Raw genomic sequence first — 17,672 nt, 5'->3', positions numbered from 1 at the left:
TTAAAATTCGGGCACCCGATTCATACGAAATTTAAATATATACATGACTGTGTCTATTAAATCATATCTGGCAGTATGATTTAAAATTAAATGGTCTGATTCAACGATACACCTTCGTAAATTATTAGTCTTATGTTTCGAGTACGATATCTCGACATCCGTATATCCAATAAGTCTAAAACTTTACCATACATATTTTTTTTGTAAGTTTTATCATATATAACGGTCTGATCTGAATTTTGATAGTCCGATTAATCTATATTATTTAATAATATAAGATAATAGTTATATCAATGTTATACTAACATTTATAAATATATTAATATTGCATATTGTGAAGATATATTAAATTCAACTATATATACGTAAAAACCTCGCACGCATTGCGCAGAGTAGAAGGAGACGAGCGGTGAGAAGCAGCAGAATGAGCGTGGCGATGAAGACTGTTTGCGTGACTGGAGCATCAGGGTACATTGACTCCTGGATTGTCAAATTCATGCACCAGCGTGGTTATACCGCCAAGGCATCCGTTGGGGAACCCAGTCAGTAAAACCCTTCTCAACCCCTTCATTTCTGTTTTTATGTGTTTCTGGTATTTTGATTAGCACAATAGAGGCTTACTTTGATAATTTACTGTTGAATTCGTCTCTGTTTTTTATTTTATTGAATTCGGTTTTGTTTGTGATACAGATTATTTGGTGATATGGGCTTTGTTGCATTCGTTTTAATTTTGTTTTGTAGAGTTATAAGAGATTGTGTCTTGGTAACTACCATGGAGCTTTGAAAAAGATGATGGGGTTTTGTTGGTGTTGTTTTTTGTGTGTACAATTCTTGTTTTGAAATTCGTTATGATAATTTGGAATACTGTGTAGATGATCCAACGATGACACAACACTTACTTTCACTTGATGGAGCCAAGGAGAGGCTTCACTTGCTTAAAGAAAACCTACTGGAAGAAGGGTACTTATTTGTACTCGTGTTTGCTAATCGTCTTTTCTTGTCCTGGCAGTTGAGGTCGTCATGAACGCTAGGATTGCAGCTCGTTTGTTAGCTTCGGAGGGGACGACTGAGAAACTGGTCGCTGCTACTGTTGAGCCTTCAGCGACCCCTTCTCCGATTCGTGGTCGCGAGGTTCCTGATTCTATCCAAATAGATAGTGAAGGGACGTGTGCTGAGGAGGCTCCTGAGACGTACCTCAATCTTGATCAAGACTCTGCTGGGGATAATGTGCGATCTCCTAGCCCCAGTCCCAAGAAACGACCTCGATCAGGGGACCCTTCCCCGCAGCTTAAGAAGCGCAGCGGGAGCTCCAAGTCCTCAAAATCCGCTAAAATTGGGGAAGTGGAACTATCTCTTGGGCAAGGGAAGCTGGCTTTGGAGGCTGCCGATCTTAATTATGAACTGCTGCAGGAAGTGCAAGGCTGGTGGAGGGAGGCTCGCAAGGAGCTGAAATGCGACCATCATAAAACTGAGAAGCTCCAAGGAGAACGCTTCGTTCCCAAATGGAACATCTCAGCGGAGAGCACTGTTTTGCACGGGGAGGCGGGTCAGGCCTCTTGGGAAATTTATAGGAAAACTCAGCTTCCTCTCGATCAGGCATCAATAATAACGACCTCTCATACTCGCATTGAGGAGCATTTAGCCCATACTTTGATGCAGGTAACCCGTTAATAATTTTGGTTTTATTTCTAACCTTCTTTTGAACGCTTTTCGGTGCGATCTCTCAGGCATCGGCCCTTTCCCACAATATGGCTCTGAAATGTACCAGCCACAGGAGGAACCATTTGACTGTAGTTAAAAAGTTAAAGGATCTTCGCCAACAATTTGCTGAGAAAGAATCAGGGGAAAAGGCTCTGGTCGCTGAAAATGAGAGCTTAAAAGGGCAGCTCGCCGAGCTTTCTGCTGAATTGGAGAACGTTAAGGGCAAGGCTTTTTCTGATGGTCGAAGGGAAGGAGTCCTGGCCGGCAGAGAGGAAGGCATGAAAGAGGGCTACAAAGCAGGTCGATTGGATGGTATTGAGGAGGGCAGGTTCGATCGCATTCATATCGAGGAGCACAAAAAGGTGCTCGCTGAAGCTCGATTACAAGCTGCTCGTGATTTTTTGAGGTCTGCGGCTTTTCTAACTGCGGTGGAGATGAAGGCGGCACGCTTTTTTGGCGACGGGTTTAATACATGCAAGGCCCAAGCAAACACTCTGCATGCTTTTGCCGAAAACTTCGATCAAGGGCAGTTGAACCCTGGCTTGGATAAAGACCTTCAGCCGTACACAGACGCTCCAAAATTCCCTGAACCGGGCGAGTTTGATGTTTTGCTGGACGAAGTAGAGGCTATGAAGTACCTGTCATCGTGATTTCCCCTTCCCCTTTTTGTGAACATGCCTCTTCTTTTACGAACTTGTTAAGTATAAGGGTTAATTATCGGCCCTTATCAGATTGCATTTAATTACCTGCATTTCGCGATCTCTTAAGGATGAAATTTGGTAACCTTTTCCAGGTCCCAATGAATTAGCCTTTTTCTGATTGCATTCCACGGTCTCTTAAGGATCGGGTTTGTTGACCTTTTTCAGGTTCCAATGAGTTAGCGTCTTTATCAGATCGTCTCTGTTTTTGATTTTATGGAATTCGGTTTTGTTTGTGATACAGATTATTTGGTGATATGGGCTTTGTAGCATTCGTTTTCATGTTAATTTTGTTTTGTAGAGTTATAAGAGATTGTGTCTTGGTAACTGCCATGGAGCTTTGAAAAAAGATGGGGTTTTGTTGGTGTTGTTTTTGGGTGTACAATTCTTGTTTTGAAATTCGTTATGATAATTTGGAATACTGTGTAGATGATCCAACGATGACACAACACTTACTTTCACTAGATGGAGCCAAGGAGAGGCTTCACTTGCTTAATGAAAACCTACTGGAAGAAGGGTTGTTCGATTCTGTTGTTGAGGGATGTGTTGGCGTTTTTCACACTGCATGCCCTTTCTACCATGCAGTCACTAACCCACAGGTCCCTACCCCCCTATCCTTTTTCTTTTGTAAATTGTTGCCGTCACACTATCTCAGGAGACTGGAAACTTGTTGATGGAAAAAGGCAATCATGCCAGAGCTGGCATTTATTTCAGAGGCCTCAACTTTTACTATACTATTTTGCCGTCTGGCTTAGTTTAGTATTATGAATTATGCTATTAGACTGAAGGTAGTGTGGTCATTCTATTTCTCTATAGAACTCATTTATTAAGCTGCTTATTAGATTGACACCTCTTGTAGTCAGTTTAACTGAATATAAGACATTTCTTTAAGTTCTTGGTTCATCCAGCTAAGTCAGTTTTCACTTTCCCCAGGCAGAATTGATTGATCCTGCATTAAAGGGGACTATCAATGTCCTTGCCTCATGTGCAAAAACGCCATCCATTAAAAGGGTAGTGCTGACATCTTCTTTAGCTGCTGTTGTACACAATGGTAAACGTCGGACACCTGAAGGGGTGGTGGATGAGAGTTGGTGGTCCAATCCAGAGCTTTGCAAAGAAATGCAGGTCAGAGTTCTATTCCTCTTCTATTTTTGGGAAATGCTAATCCTATAACTAGGTGCAGAGGATGTCGTATGGTTGCTTCTTTAGGTCAATTTCCACAAAATCTAGTAGTTTTCTCAGTTTAAATTATTAAATATGGTATATATTCATTTATTTCAACATTGAGAAGAAATATTAGAGCAGTAATCAAATTTGTTGCAACATGGGTTTGTTGTCACTAATTTGGTGATTGACTACTGATTCCATGATTCTTGACATTCTTATTTTTCTTCTTTGTTCTCACATATTTCCCATGATAAATGTCACTTTGGTTCTGCTTGTTTATGTCGTACTGCTTCCACCAGCAATGGCATTTGCTTTCAAAGACATTGGCTGAGGATGCTGCCTGGGAGTTCGTAAAAGAGAAAGGAATAGACATGGTTACCATAAACCCTGGGATGGTAATTGGTCCATTGTTGCAGCCAACACTCAACACAAGTTGCGCTGCTATTCTGAACTTGATAAATGGTAAGTTCCAGCAGGTCCTTAGATTTCGCGTCTTTACATAATTTTTGGTTTTTGCATTAGGATATTAAGAACTTTACATTGGAATTCTCTACTCTTCGTCTCGGAACAAGCAGGTGGAGAAACATATCCAAATTCTACCTTTGGATGGATAAACGTCAAAGATGTGGCAAATGCACATATATTGGCATTTGAGAATCCTTCGGCCAACGGAAGATACTGTTTGGTGGAGAAGGTTGCACACTTCTCAGAGGTCGTTAAAATCCTGCGTGAACTGTACCCTTCTCTCAAACTTCCTGAAAAGTAAGTCCTTGTTGTGATTGACTTTTAATTTCATATATTATGTGAAATTTTGATCAATGAGTATCCCATTCCTTATATTTATTTTGAGTAGTATTTCTTCTTTTGATTAGCATTTTGGTACTCTCGTTCTTGCATCCTATAACTTCTTTATTAACAGACAGCTGTTGTTATGTTGCTTGAGTATGTGAAGCTATGTCACATCTGAGTGTGTACGAATCAAGTAAGCTGCTTCGTTATCAACCAAAAGCTTTGTGTGGGGAAATTAGTTAGAGTTGCAAAATTGATACCGACGATCTTTATTCTGGTTCCAACCATTAATTGCATAATTTTCATATATCTTCCCTTCTAATTTTCAAATGATGGCTCGGTATTGTACCTCCTTCCAGCATACTTGCATGACAAAACAATCGAGTCCTTTGTCGTAATAAATCTCACTCGCTCACAATATTGATTATTTATTTATTTTTTGGGGATTTCCTTGTACAGGTGTGGGGATGACAAGCCGTTTGTTCCCACCTACCAGGTGTCGAAAGAAAAAGCAAAAGCCCTAGGCGTTGTGTTCACTTCTCTTGAAGAAGGAATCAAGGAAACTGTTGAAAGCTTGAAAGAGAAGAACTTTTTTAAGCAACCATCAGCTATTTGAGGGCCTATCTCTCTTAAAGTCCGTATGTTGCACCATATAAACATCCTATGTTCGATCACTTGGAACCCTAAAAAGTTCCACACATTCTCTAGTGGAACATGAATAATAAACTTGTGTCCTGTCCTTCAATGGTAATTGATTGCAATATTTCTGTTTACACACACACACACACTGATAGAAAGTTGTACTTAATCTATTACATTGGTTCTGCACCTGGGAAGCCTATTCAATTATTTGTCATACTTCTGTACCAAATTATAATAGTACTGACAAATTATAACAGTGTAGTAAGGCAAATAATCTAAGTTGGGACAGGCTTGGCACAAATCAAAGTTCAGCAGCATTATAACAATTAAAAAAATCTTCTTGAAAGTACTAAATAAAAAGGAATTAACACGTAAACAGAAATTAGCACTTTGATACTTAAATGAGTAATTGAATTTGGAAAGAAAATTGATAAATTGTAATATAACGATGAATTAAAGAAAATGAGTAGGGAGCTCGATATTCTTGCTGTTTGCGAGAAAGAAAGAGTTTCGAGTGTAAGTGGCTAAAATTACTTACCATTTTGACTGCACTGTAACCTCTATATATAGGAGGTCTTAGAGTAGAATCTGAGAGTTGATTATTACAATTTGCAAGTCGTTGGAAAGCTGCAGATGTTAGCTAATTAACAAGAGTTTAGATTTCTTTGGACATAGATATGTCTGTTTGAGCGTGTCTTGCCCGATCAACTCGAAAATTTGTAAAGTTGTTCATTAGTTGCTTGATAGAGTTAATTTTGTGGGTATAAGGGGAGTTGACTGGAGATTTTTTAGTATCACATAGACTGAGACATGTGGAGTTTGTTTGACGTTGCCTCCCTACTACCTGCTAAGTCATCTTATTGAATCAGATTTATTTATGACCCGTGTTATGTCAGTAATACAAAAGTATGTGTTCGGTATCTTAATTATGTGCTAGAAGGATTAGCACTGCTAGACTGACTTATTAGGACTCACTCCTTTGGCTTTGAATTTAAAATTAAAAAAAAAAATACTTAGAAAATGTATCTATGTGAATATACAAACTTAAAAATATATTAAAATATATAATTAAATATAATTCAACCAAAATTCATTAAGATCCGTTCTGGATTTATTTCACCTGGAAAGATCAAACTTGTACATGCAACCTTGCCAAGAGCTGTTAAGCTTTGATTTGATTATTAATTTAATCAAGTTCATATGCATTTTAATTAAAACAAACATGATTCTAATTTAAGTAATTTGATATTTTTAAATATATTTTAATTATTTTTATACTAATCGAATCAAGTGTGAAAACTTATTAAACAAAAAAGGAATTGTTTAAGTTTTTGCTAAGTCTAGAAATCGAATCAAATGAATTTTATTGATCAGTTTTAATCGAGTATCAAATAATTAGATTTATTTTTAGGTCCTAATTTTTGTACTTTTCAACCACTGTGGAATACAATTCAACCATTTTTCAACCACTGTTGAATACAATTCAATCACTTTTCAACCTCCACTGATAAAAGTAAAACCTCACACGCATTGCGCAGAGTAGAAGGAGACGAGCGGTGAGAAGCAGCAGAATGAGCGTGGCGATGAAGACTTGTGAAGAAACAAGATTGCAGATTGAAGCAAGAACAAGTGCAGAAACGAGATAAAGAAGAAAGAGAAAAATCGCATTTATGCAATGCGTTCATACTTCTGTAATATGTATAAAAACGTTTTCTTCAAGTGTTGTTCTTTCTTATCACTAAAAGGCGCAGTCACGCCTTTGTAAATGGAGTACGTTTCTTGCAAACGGCTAGAAGAAGTCGTGGTAGTCAATTAGTTATAGCCTTGGCCCTCAATAAAATACACGACTTCTTCTTCTTCCGAGTAGAATGAAACAGAACAGCAATTTTCAATTATCAGCTTGAGCATACTTCTTGATTCTTGTTGTATACAACTCATCAATGAAATCTTTTCTACTTTCCACCATTGTTTCCGCTCAAATCTTTACAAGACTGTTCGCGTGACTGGAGCATCAGGGAACATTGCCTCCTGGATTGTCAAATTCTTGCTCCAGCGTGGTTATATCGTCAAGGCATCCGTTCGGGACCCCAGTCAGTAAAACCCTTCTCAACCCCTTCATTTCTGTTTTTATGTGTTTCTGGTATTTTGATTAGCACAATAGAGGCTTACTTTGATAATTTACTGTTGAATTCGTCTCTGTTTTTGATTTTATTGAATTCGGTTTTGTTTGTGATACAGATTATTTGGTGATATGGGCTTTGTTGCATTCGTTTTAATTTTGTTTTGTAGAGTTATAAGAGATTGTGTCTTGGTAACTGCCATGGAGCTTTGAAAAAGATGATGGGGTTTTGTTGGTGTTGTTTTTTGTGTGTACAATTCTTGTTTTCAAATTCGTTATGATAATTTGGAATACTGTGTAGATGATCCAACGATGACACAACACTTACTTTCACTTGATGGAGCCAAGGAGAGGCTTCACTTGCTTAAAGAAAACCTACTGGAAGAAGGGTACTTATTTGTACTCGTGTTTGCTAATCGTCTTTTCTTGTCCTGGCAGTTGAGGTCGTCATGAACGCTAGGATTGCAGCTCGTTTGTTAGCTTCGGAGGGGACGACTGAGAAACTGGTCGCTGCTACTGTTGAGCCTTCAGCGACCCCTTCTCTGATTCGTGGTCGCGAGGTTCCTGATAGTGAAGGGACGTGTGCTGAGGAGGCTCCTGAGACGTACCTCAATCTTGATCAAGACTCTGCTGGGGATAATGTGCGATCTCCTAGCCCCAGTCCCAAGAAACGACCTCGATCAGGGGACCCTTCCCCGCAGCTTAAGAAGCGCAGCGGGAGCTCCAAGTCCTCAAAATCCGCTAAAATTGGGGAAGTGGAACCATCTCTTGGGCAAGGGAAGCTGGCTTTGGAGGCTGCCGATCTTAATTATGAACTGCTGCAGGAAGTGCAAGGCTGGTGGAGGGAGGCTCGCAAGGAGCTGAAATGCGACCATCATAAAACTGAGAAGCTCCAAGGAGAACGCTTCGTTCCCAAATGGAACATCTCAGCGGAGAGCACTGTTTTGTACGGGGAGGCGGGTCAGGCCTCTTGGGAAATTTATAGCAAAACTCAGCTTCCTCGCGATCAGGCATCAATAATGACGACCTCTCATACTCGCATTGAGGAGCATTTAGCCCATACTTTGATGCAGGTAACCCGTTAATAATTTTGGTTTTATTTCTAACCTTCTTTTGAACGCTTTTCTGCGATCTCTCAGGCATCGGCCCTTTCCCACAATATGGCTCTGAAATGTACCAGCCATAGGAGGGACCATTTGACTGCAGTTAAAAAGTTAGAGGATCTTCGCCGACAATTTGCTGAGAAAGAATCAGGGGAAAAGGCTCTGGTCGCTGAAAATGAGAGCTTAAAAGGGCAGCTCGCCGAGCTTTCTGCTGAATTGGAGAACGTTAAGGGCAAGGCTTTTTCTGATGGTCGAAGGGAAGGAGTCCTGGCCGGCAGAGAGGAAGGGATGGAAGAGGGCTACGAAACAGGTCGATTGGATGGTATTTGGGAAGGCAGGTTCGATCACATTCATATCGAGGAGCACAAAAAGGTGCTCGCTGAAGCTCGATTACAAGCTGCTCGTGATTTTTTGAGGTCTGCGGCTTTTCAAACTGCGGTGGAGATGAAGGCGGCACGCTTTTTTGGCGACGGGTTTAATACATGCAAGGCCCAAGCAAACACTTTGCATGCTTTTGCCAAAAAGTTCGATCAAGGGCAGTTGAACCCTGGCTTGGATAAAGACCTTCAGCCGTACACAGACGCTCCAGAATTCCCTGAACCAGGCGAGTTTGATGTTTTGCTGGACGAAGTAGAGGCTATGAAGTACCTGTCATCGTGATTTCCCCTTCCCCTTTTTGCGAACTTACCTCTTCTTTTGCGAACTTGTTAAGTATACTTTTGGCATTTGTATTAGGTCGCAGCTTGTCCAAAATTAGATTTTTGCAATGGATTGCCATATTTGACAGTTGTATCTACTGTGCCTTTTGGATATTAAGAATTTGTATAGCATCAAATTAGAAGCCCTTGCATGGATACTCAAACGAAAATTTCACCTTAAAACTGCTCGTGGGTTTCTTAGATCATTCTCGGATTCTGTTGACCACCTGCTTTTGACGGCGTAATTAGCGGCCCTTATCAGATTGCATTTAATTACCTGCATTTCGCGATCTGTTAAGGATGAAATTTGGTAACCTTTTTCAGGTCCCAATGAATTAGCCTTTTTCAAATCGCATTCCACGATCTCTTAAGGATCGGGTTTGTTGACCTTTTTCAGGTTCCAATGAGTTAACGTCTTTATCAGATCGTCTCTGTTTTTGATTTTATGGAATTCGGTTTTGTTTGTGATACAGATTATTTGGTGATATGGGCTTTGTTGCATTCGTTTTCATGTTAATTTTGTTTTGTAGAGTTATAAGAGATTGTGTCTTGGTAACTGCCATGGAGCCTTGGAAAAGATGGGGTTTTGTTGGTGTTGTTTTTTGTGTGTACAATTCTTGTTTTGAAATTCGTTATGATAATTTGGAATACTGTGTAGATGATCCAAAGAAGACACAGCACTTACTTTCACTTGATGGAGCCAAGGAGAGGCTTCACTTGCTTAAAGCAAACCTACTGGAAGAAGGGTCCTTTGATTCTGTAGTTGAGGGATGTGTCGGCGTTTTTCACACTGCATCCCCTTTCTACCATGCTGTCACCAATCCACAGGTCCCTGCCCCCTTATCCTTTTTCTTTTGTAAATTGTTGCTGTCGCACTATCTCAGGAGACTGGAAACTTGTTGATGGAAAAAGGCAATCATGCCAGAGCTGGCATTTATTTGAGAGGCCTCAACTTTTACTATACTATTTTGCTGTCTGGCTTAGTTTAGTATTATGAATTATGCTATTAGACTGAAGGTAGTGTGGTCATTCTATTTCTCTATAGAACTCATTTATTAATCTGCTTATTCACCTCTTGTAGTCAGTTTAACTGAATATAAGACATTTCTTTAAGTTCTTGGTTCATCCAGCTAAGTTTATCACTTGTAGCAGCATTTTTTGCTGAAGTCAGTTTTCAATTTCCCCAGGCAGAATTGATTTCTCAATTAAAGGGGACTATCAATGTCCTTGCCTCATGGGCAAAAACGCCATCCATTAAAAGGGTAGTGCTGACATCTTCTTTAGCTGCTGTTGTACACAATGGTAAACGTCGGACACCTGAAGTGGTGGTGGATGAGAGTTGGTGGTCCAGTCCAGAGCTTTGCAAAGAAATGCAGGTCAGAGTTCTATTCCTCTTCTATTTTTGGGAAATGCTAATCCTATAACTAGGTGCAGAGGATGTTGTATGGTTACTTCTTTAGGTCAATTTCCACAAAATCTAGTAGTTTTCTCAGTTTAAACTATTAAATATGGTAAATATTCATTAATTTCAACATTGACAAGGAATATTAGAGCAGTAATCAAATTTGTTGCAACAAGGGTTTGTTGTCACTAATTTGGTGATTAACTACTGATTCCATGATTCTTGACATTCTTATTTTTCTTCTTTGTTCTCACATATTTCCCATGATAAATGTCACTTTGGTTCTGCTTGTTTATGTCGTACTGCTTTCACCAGCAATAGCATTTGCTTTCAAAGACATTGGCTGAGGATGCTGCCTGGGAGTTTGTGAAAGAGAAAGGAATAGACATGGTTACCATAAACCCTGGGATGGTAATTGGTCCATTGTTGCAGCCAACACTCAACACAAGTTGCGCTGCTATTCTGAACTTGATAAATGGTAAGTTCCAGCAGGTCCTTAGATTTTAGTCCCTCGTCATATCTATAATTGATTCACCTGCTAATATCTACATAATTTCTTTGCTTTGGTATACAAATTTTGGGAATTTTTCATCCATTTCCTGTAATGTGTTCCTTTCCTTTCGATCCCTGTTTGTTCTTCTCTTTTTGTTTTTTGTGGGAAAACAAAAATTGCTCAATAGACAAATTTAGAGATTTTAGTAAGTCAAAACTACTGGTAATATGCAGATAAGTAAATTAATGGTGATATGCAGATCAAATGAGAAATTCTACTTTATCTTTTCCTAGCCGAAAGCAATGGTGGATCAGATCAAATGCGTTTGCCTCTTTACATAATTTTTGGTTTTTGCATTGGGATATTAAGAACTTTACATTGGAATTCTCTACTCTTCGTCTCGGAACAAGCAGGTGGAGAAACACATCCAAATTCTACCTTTGGATGGATAAACGTCAAAGATGTGGCAAATGCACATATATTGGCATTTGAGAATCCTTCGGCCAAAGGAAGATACTGTTTGGTGGAGAAGGTTGCACACTTCTCAGAGGTCGTGAAAATCCTGCGTGAACTGTACCCTTCTCTCAAACTTCCTGAAAAGTAAGTCCTTGTTGTGATTGACTTTTAATATCATATATTATGTGAAACTTTGATCAATGAGTATCCCATTCCTTATATTTATTTTGAGTAGTATTTCTTCTTTTGATTAGCATTTTGGTACTCTCGTTCTTGCATCCTATAACTTCTTTGATTAACAGATAGCTGTTGTTATGTTGCTTGAGTATGTGAAGCTATGTCACATCTGAGTGTGTACGAATCAAGTAAGCTGCTGTGCTATCAACCAAACGCTTTGTGTGGGGAAATTAGTTAGAGTTGCAAAATTGATACCTACGATCTTTATTCTGGTTGCATCCATTAATTGCATAATTTTCATATATCTTCCCTTCTAATTTTCAAATGATGGCTCGGAATTGTACCTCCTTCTAGCATACTTGCATGACAAAACAATCGAGTCCTTTGTCGTAATAAATCTCACTCGCTCACGATATTGATTATTTATTTATTTTTCGGGGATTTCCTTGTACAGGTGTGGGGATGACAAGCCGTTTGTTCCCACCTACCAGGTGTCGAAAGAAAAGGCAAAAGCCCTAGGTGTTGTGTTCACTTCTCTTGAAGAAGGAATCAAGGAAACTGTTGAAAGCTTGAAAGAGAAGAACTTTTTTAGATAACCATCAGCTATTTGAGGGCCTATCTCTCTTACAGTCGGTATGTTGCACAATATAAACATCCTATGTTTGATCACTTGGAACCCTAAAAAGTTCCACACATTCTATAGTGGAACATGAATAATAAACTTGTGTCCTGTCCTTCAATGGTAATTGATAAGTAATATTTCTGTTCACACACACACACTGATAGAAAGTTGCACTTAATCTATTACATTGGTTCTGCACCTGGAAGCCTATTCAATAATCTATCACAATTGCCTTTTCTGGGCTACCACTGCAAAGAGAGAACAAGAATTCAGCAATCGATGCCTTTGGCTACCTTCCTCTTCCATCAACTATGACAATTGGAGTTACCTTTTCCCACTTTCTCAAATTAAAGGGAAAAACCATGTTGTCCTCTCAACGACAACGAATTTCCAATATCTCGCAATGGTGATCGTTCGCTCTTTGCGTCGCCTCTCTCACTATCATGTCGCTTGTCCCTTAACCGAAGAAGAAGCATTCTCTTCTCCTTTGCAAGCTGCTTAGCTAAAGAAATAGGCGCCAACTCTTTCATCGGTGTTGTGACCCTGTTTTCTTCCATATTCAGCTCATCCTTGGCATTCTCAAATTCATCACAACATTGGTTTTCCTTCAAGTGACATTTTAATACATGACTTTTCATTACAAGTTGTTTTCTTGGAGGATACGAAATCGTCTTTAACTCCCTGTTTGTCTCAAGTTCTACTTCTGCTTCAGATTTCTTAAGCTCCTCCTGAAGCAAAGATTGTTGAAATTTTTATTAAAGGATTTCTTGAAATTCAAAGATTTGAATGAGGGAGAGAGAGAAGTTTTGATTTACTGCAGTATATTTGGATTGTACATTCATTTCAAATTCAAATGGTTTTCTTTAATCAAATTAAATTTCCATGGTTACTGTTTCAAGTTTTAATTTTTGGATTGATTACCATTCTTCAATTTTCAGCCGTTAGTGGATGTGGTGCTTAAAGTTTCAATTTGGATATTGAAGGCCTTAATGGCCGGTATCAATTTCTGCATTAAATTGGGAAGAATTGCTCTCTATATAAAGCTGAAATTCTTTCATTTGATTTCACAACATTCTCACTTCTCCCTAAACACTCTCTCGATTGGCCTTTTTCACTTAGCATTCGTATTTCTTTCAAATTTTGGTATTTGAGTCTCTTATTTTAATAAGTTTCTGAGTGTTTGATCGAGGTGTTCTTCGGTATAGTGCTAAAACCGAAAGAACTGTAACCGTCTTATCCTGGGAGAAATTACGTTGAACCCGATGCACTGCTGATACAGGGCGTATATTTTCTTCAAAACAAGCAGCAATTATGCGATTCGGTTAAAATTAACGACTTCAAAATTTGACTGAGAATTGTTACGATACAATTCTCGTTGTAAGTTTTCGATTTAAATTTCTTGTTATAAATAGTGTTTCTAATTGTGTTATGTTATTTGTTCCAATGTGGCTTTAATTGCTTTTGATTTCTAAATTCGATTGTACTATTTAAAAACGTCGTTTCGATTACTTGAAATCAAATATTTTCCCAACAATCTTGAAGAAAATATACAGGTTTTGAAATGCTATTTTCAAATTCTTTATTTGAAACGTTACTTTTTAGTTTCCTAAAATACTAAAGATGGTCGAGCCGATTTCTGTTACAATTCCGATCACACACAAGGTCGACTTGACCGGTTTACCGGACAAGTTTTTGGGCAAATTTTTCAAACACTGGCAACAACGAATGAAAATTTAGTTGACGATGAAAGGATTTTTGTCAGTGATTCAGGTGATCACACCTGAACCTACTGATACCGATCCCAAAACTGCTGAGATAGCGCAGTGGACAAAATGGAATCAAATAGGCAGAGGAGCGATTTTGTCAGCCCTGTCAAATACGCTCTTCGATGTCTATTGTTCCGATTCTTACACTGCTAAGTCTATGTGGGATGAATTGGACCAAAAATATAATACTAAAGAGCAAGGGCTCGAAAAGTATTATGTTTCCAAGTTCATGAGGTATCAAATGATTGAGGACCGGTCTGTAGCTGAACAGACTCATGAGATTATCAACCTTGAGCATGCTCTGGCTGATGCTGAGATGAAGCTTCCCGAGAAGTTTTTAGTCAAGCATGACACTCAAGCATTCTCTTCTCCTTTGCAAGCTGCTTAGCCAAAGAAATAGGCGCCAACTCTTTCGTCGGCGTTGTGACCCTATTTTCTTCCATATTCAGCTCATCCTTGGCATTCTCAAATTCATCACAACATTGGTTTTCCTTCAAGTGACATTTTAATACATGACTTTTCATTACAAGTTGTTTTCTTGGAGGATCCGAAATCGTCTTTAACTCCCTGTTTGTCTCAAGTTTTACTTCTGCTTCAGATTTCTTAAGCTCCTCCTGAAGCACAGATAGTTGGAGTTGCAGCTCATTGGCCTTGTTTTCATACCCATGAGCTTTCTCTTTCCATTCTTCCACCTAAAAGAACACATAAACTATGTAAAATAACAAAAATTCACCACAATGAACACAAACACAGCATGTTTAAGGGACTGAATCTCGCTATCTGAATTATGCGCTCGATGTTCCCAAAAATCACGGGACGCCTGCAGTTCTTCCATTTCTCCCCTCACCCTCCCCAGCATTTCTTGCATTTGTGACCATTGCTCAGTCTCCGCCCTCACTTGCTCCACAATTCTGCCAATGATGGCCTTACAACGTCCTGAGCATCTGTTATCCTCGTCCAACGTTGGTTCCTGCCGACGAAGAAACATCTCTTCAGCATGTAGATGTATAAGTCTTACAGATTTAACTCCTTTAGCATGAATCTTTTAGCCCAGTTCAATAATTGGATGCAGATTGTTACAAAAGTTCAGAAAGACGCCAAATCCAAGTCTGTGCAAGAATACATTTTTATATATTATTAAATCTAGAGTATGTGTTTGACTCAAGGTGTAGGAATATCTTGGACAACATATTTTGAATTCCGTCAGGCCTGTGCTCAGATACACATTCTGGAAGTCTTCTCAGCCAACTAGAAAACAAGAAACATAAGAAAAAATGTAAGGAAATCAGGTTGTAGAACTAATAAGAGTGGTCCAATCCTATGTTTTCGCATATTTAACTAGAGACAAAGGGTTTTGGGCAGTGTGAAGCAAACTAGCCAAATATACTTAATAAAGTTGCAATTCAGCAATTTGGTATTTTTGTCGGTAAAGGCTATTTAGACGATGGCTTGTTTAAAGTTCGAGTTGATAATAATAAAATTGATGTTTCTGATTCTATTATATTGAATGTTGAATCTTCTACTCTGTGGCATAGTAGGTTAGGTCATTTAAATTTCAATTCGATCAAACGAATGATATATTTGAATTTAATTCCTAGTCAAAATATTGAACGAAATCACAAATGCCAAGTTTGTGTAGAAGCTAAACAAGTTAGGAAACCCTATCAGTCAATTGAAAGGGATTCAGAAATACTTGATTTAGTTCACACTGATATTTGTGAGTTCAATGGAGTTTTGACCAGGGACCACAAACGATATTTTATCACCTTTATAGATGATTGCAGTAGATATTGTTATGTGTTTCTCATGAAAAATAAGGATGAAGCGTTAGACAAATTTATTTTGTTTAAAAATAAAGCAAAAACCTAAACTGGTAAGAAACTTAAAAGACTAAGGTCCGATAGAGGAGGAGAGTATGAGTCGAGTAAGTTCAATGAATATTGTCAAACTTTTGGCATTAATCATGAAGAGACTCCTCCTTATTCCCCTTCGTCTAATGGAATGGTTGAACGAAAGAATAGAACATTTAAAGACATGATTAACTGTCTCCTACTAACTCTGGGTTACCAAAGTATTTGTGGGGAGAGGCTTTGAATACGGCTTGCCATATTCTGAATAGAGTCCCTCTGAAACACAATACGAGTACTCCTTTCAAGTTGTGGAAAGGTAGGAAACCAAGCCTCAAATACTTTCGAGTGTGGGGGTGCCTAGCAAAAGTGCTGATCCCGGAACACAAACGAAAGAAATTGGGTCCTAAGACTGTCGATGCTGTGTTCTTGGGCTATGTGGAGACAAGTTATGCCTTAAGATTTCTGATTATTAAATCAGAAATTCCAGGCATTGAGGTCAACACAATAGTCGAATTTCGTGATGCTGTGTTTCTAGAAGATGTATTTCCTTTAAAAATAGGAATACCTTCAAATGTTTCGCTTGATGATTCACTTGCCTCCACATCTATTCCTGAATATGTGGAAAAGATATCAAAAGTGGGGGTTAGTTCTAGTAGTTCTAATCAGACTCATGAGGAGTCAGATGAACCTAGACGAAGTAAGAGAGCTAGGATTGCCAAGGATTTTGGAAGTGACTTTGTCACTTACAACGTCGAGTATGATCCGATCACTTTCAAAGATGCTATGGCTTCTTCAGAAGACAAGCAGTGGAAAGATGCTGGCAAAAGTGAGATGGACTCCCATTGTTTCCAACGGAACATGGGTGCTAGTCGATCTCCCTCCGGGGTGTACTACTATTGGATCTAAGTGGATCTTTAAAAGGAAATTGAAACCTGATGGGATCATAGATAAGTTTAAAGCCAGATTGGTGGCTAAAGGGTTTAAACAAAAGGATGGAATAGACTATTTCAATAGTTATTCTCCGGTAGCTCGATTGACTACAATCCGAGTGCTTATAGCACTTGCTTCGGTGTATAATCTCTCAATTCATCAGATGGATGTGAAAACAGCCTTCTTGTATGGTGAACTCAAGGAAGAAATTTACATGGATCAGCCTGAGGGGTTTGTAGCTCATGGTAACGAGTATAAAGTTTGTAAACTTGTTAAGTCTCTATATGGACTTAAACAAGCACCCAAACAGTGGCATAAAAAGTTTGATAAAACTATTCTTGCATTCGGCTTCACTGTAAATGAGAATGATAAATGTATATACTGCAAGGTTGAAGGAGATAAAATGATAATTCTATACCTGTATGTGGATGATATTCTGTTAATAGGATCATGTCTAGATATTATTACCGAAACCAAGTCATTTTTGAAAAACAAGTTTGAAATGAAGGATATGGTGAGGTTAATATGATTCTTGGCATCAAGTTGACTCGGTCAATGAAGGATAGTTGGAGTTGCAGCTCATTGGCCTTGTTTTCATACCCATGAGCTTTCTCTTTCCATTCTTCCGCCTAAAAGAAAACATAAACTATGTAAAATAACAGAAATTCACCACAATGAACACAAACAAAACCAAGAACATGCCCAAAGGTCCATACAGCATGTTTAAGGGACTGAATCTCGCTATCTGAATTATGCGCTCGATGTTCCCAGAAATCACGGGACGCTTGCAGTTCTTCCATTTCTTCCCTCACCCTCCCCAGCATTTCTTGCATTTGTGACCATTGCTCAGTCTCCGCCCTCACTTGCTCCACAATTCTGCCAATGATGGCCTTACAACGTCCTGAGCATCTGTTATCCTCGTCCAACGTTGGTTCCTGCCGGCGAAGAAACATCTCTTCAGCATGTAAATGTATAAGTCTTACAGATTTAACTCCTTTAGCATGAATCTTTTAGCCCAGTTCAATAATTGGATGCAGATGGTTACAAAAGTTCAGAAAG

At 38.8% G+C, this 17,672-nt stretch overlaps 1 protein-coding gene and 1 pseudogene across 5 annotated transcripts; both read left to right on the top strand.

Annotated features, from left to right (window-relative positions):
• The first annotated feature begins 363 nt into the window (after nucleotides 1–363).
• On the top strand, nucleotides 364–5,211 carry LOC148786843 (phenylacetaldehyde reductase-like). 4 transcript variants are annotated; one of them, XM_088885400.1, is made up of 7 exons: nucleotides 366–542; nucleotides 1,010–1,650; nucleotides 2,930–2,998; nucleotides 3,333–3,524; nucleotides 3,866–4,028; nucleotides 4,139–4,328; nucleotides 4,815–5,211. In XM_088885400.1, exons 1-7 carry the CDS (start codon nucleotides 425–427, stop codon nucleotides 4,969–4,971), a joined length of 1,530 nt encoding a protein of 509 aa, XP_088741526.1. In that variant the 5' UTR covers nucleotides 366–424; the 3' UTR covers nucleotides 4,972–5,211. The 4 variants fall into 4 exon arrangements, with proteins under 4 accessions (XP_088741528.1, XP_088741526.1, XP_088741527.1 ...); XM_088885401.1 differs by having other exon boundaries at nucleotides 367–542; nucleotides 4,142–4,328; XM_088885403.1 differs by lacking the exon at nucleotides 1,010–1,650 and having other exon boundaries at nucleotides 367–542; nucleotides 2,829–2,998; nucleotides 4,142–4,328.
• Nucleotides 5,212–6,535: 1,324 nt separating this feature from the next.
• Nucleotides 6,536–12,191, top strand: LOC105171139 (uncharacterized; annotated as a pseudogene). Its single transcript, XR_016067511.1, has 8 exons — nucleotides 6,536–7,087; nucleotides 7,555–8,189; nucleotides 8,256–8,823; nucleotides 9,576–9,745; nucleotides 10,105–10,293; nucleotides 10,635–10,797; nucleotides 11,226–11,412; nucleotides 11,900–12,191. The product of XR_016067511.1 is annotated as an uncharacterized LOC105171139 (transcript).
• The last annotated feature ends 5,481 nt before the right edge of the window (nucleotides 12,192–17,672 follow it).

This window comes from Sesamum indicum, linkage group LG9, assembly GCF_026168435.1.
Source record: "Sesamum indicum cultivar Baizhima isolate 11 linkage group LG9, ASM2616843v1, whole genome shotgun sequence".
Lineage (NCBI taxonomy): Eukaryota > Viridiplantae > Streptophyta > Magnoliopsida > Lamiales > Pedaliaceae > Sesamum > Sesamum indicum.
Note: the sequence above shows the minus strand (reverse complement) of the source record. Positions and strands in the feature narration are given on the sequence as shown.

Excerpts from the sequence above, each read along its gene's own strand:
- LOC148786843 (XM_088885400.1), top strand. The coding sequence starts at position 425 with ATGAGCGTGGCGATGAAGACTGTTTGCGTGACTGGAGCATCAGGGTAC. Across the intron at positions 2,999-3,332 it reads ATGCAGTCACTAACCCACAG|GCAGAATTGATTGATCCTGC; the intron begins GTCCCTACCCCC and ends CACTTTCCCCAG. Across the intron at positions 4,029-4,138 it reads TATTCTGAACTTGATAAATG|CAGGTGGAGAAACATATCCA; the intron begins GTAAGTTCCAGC and ends TCTCGGAACAAG.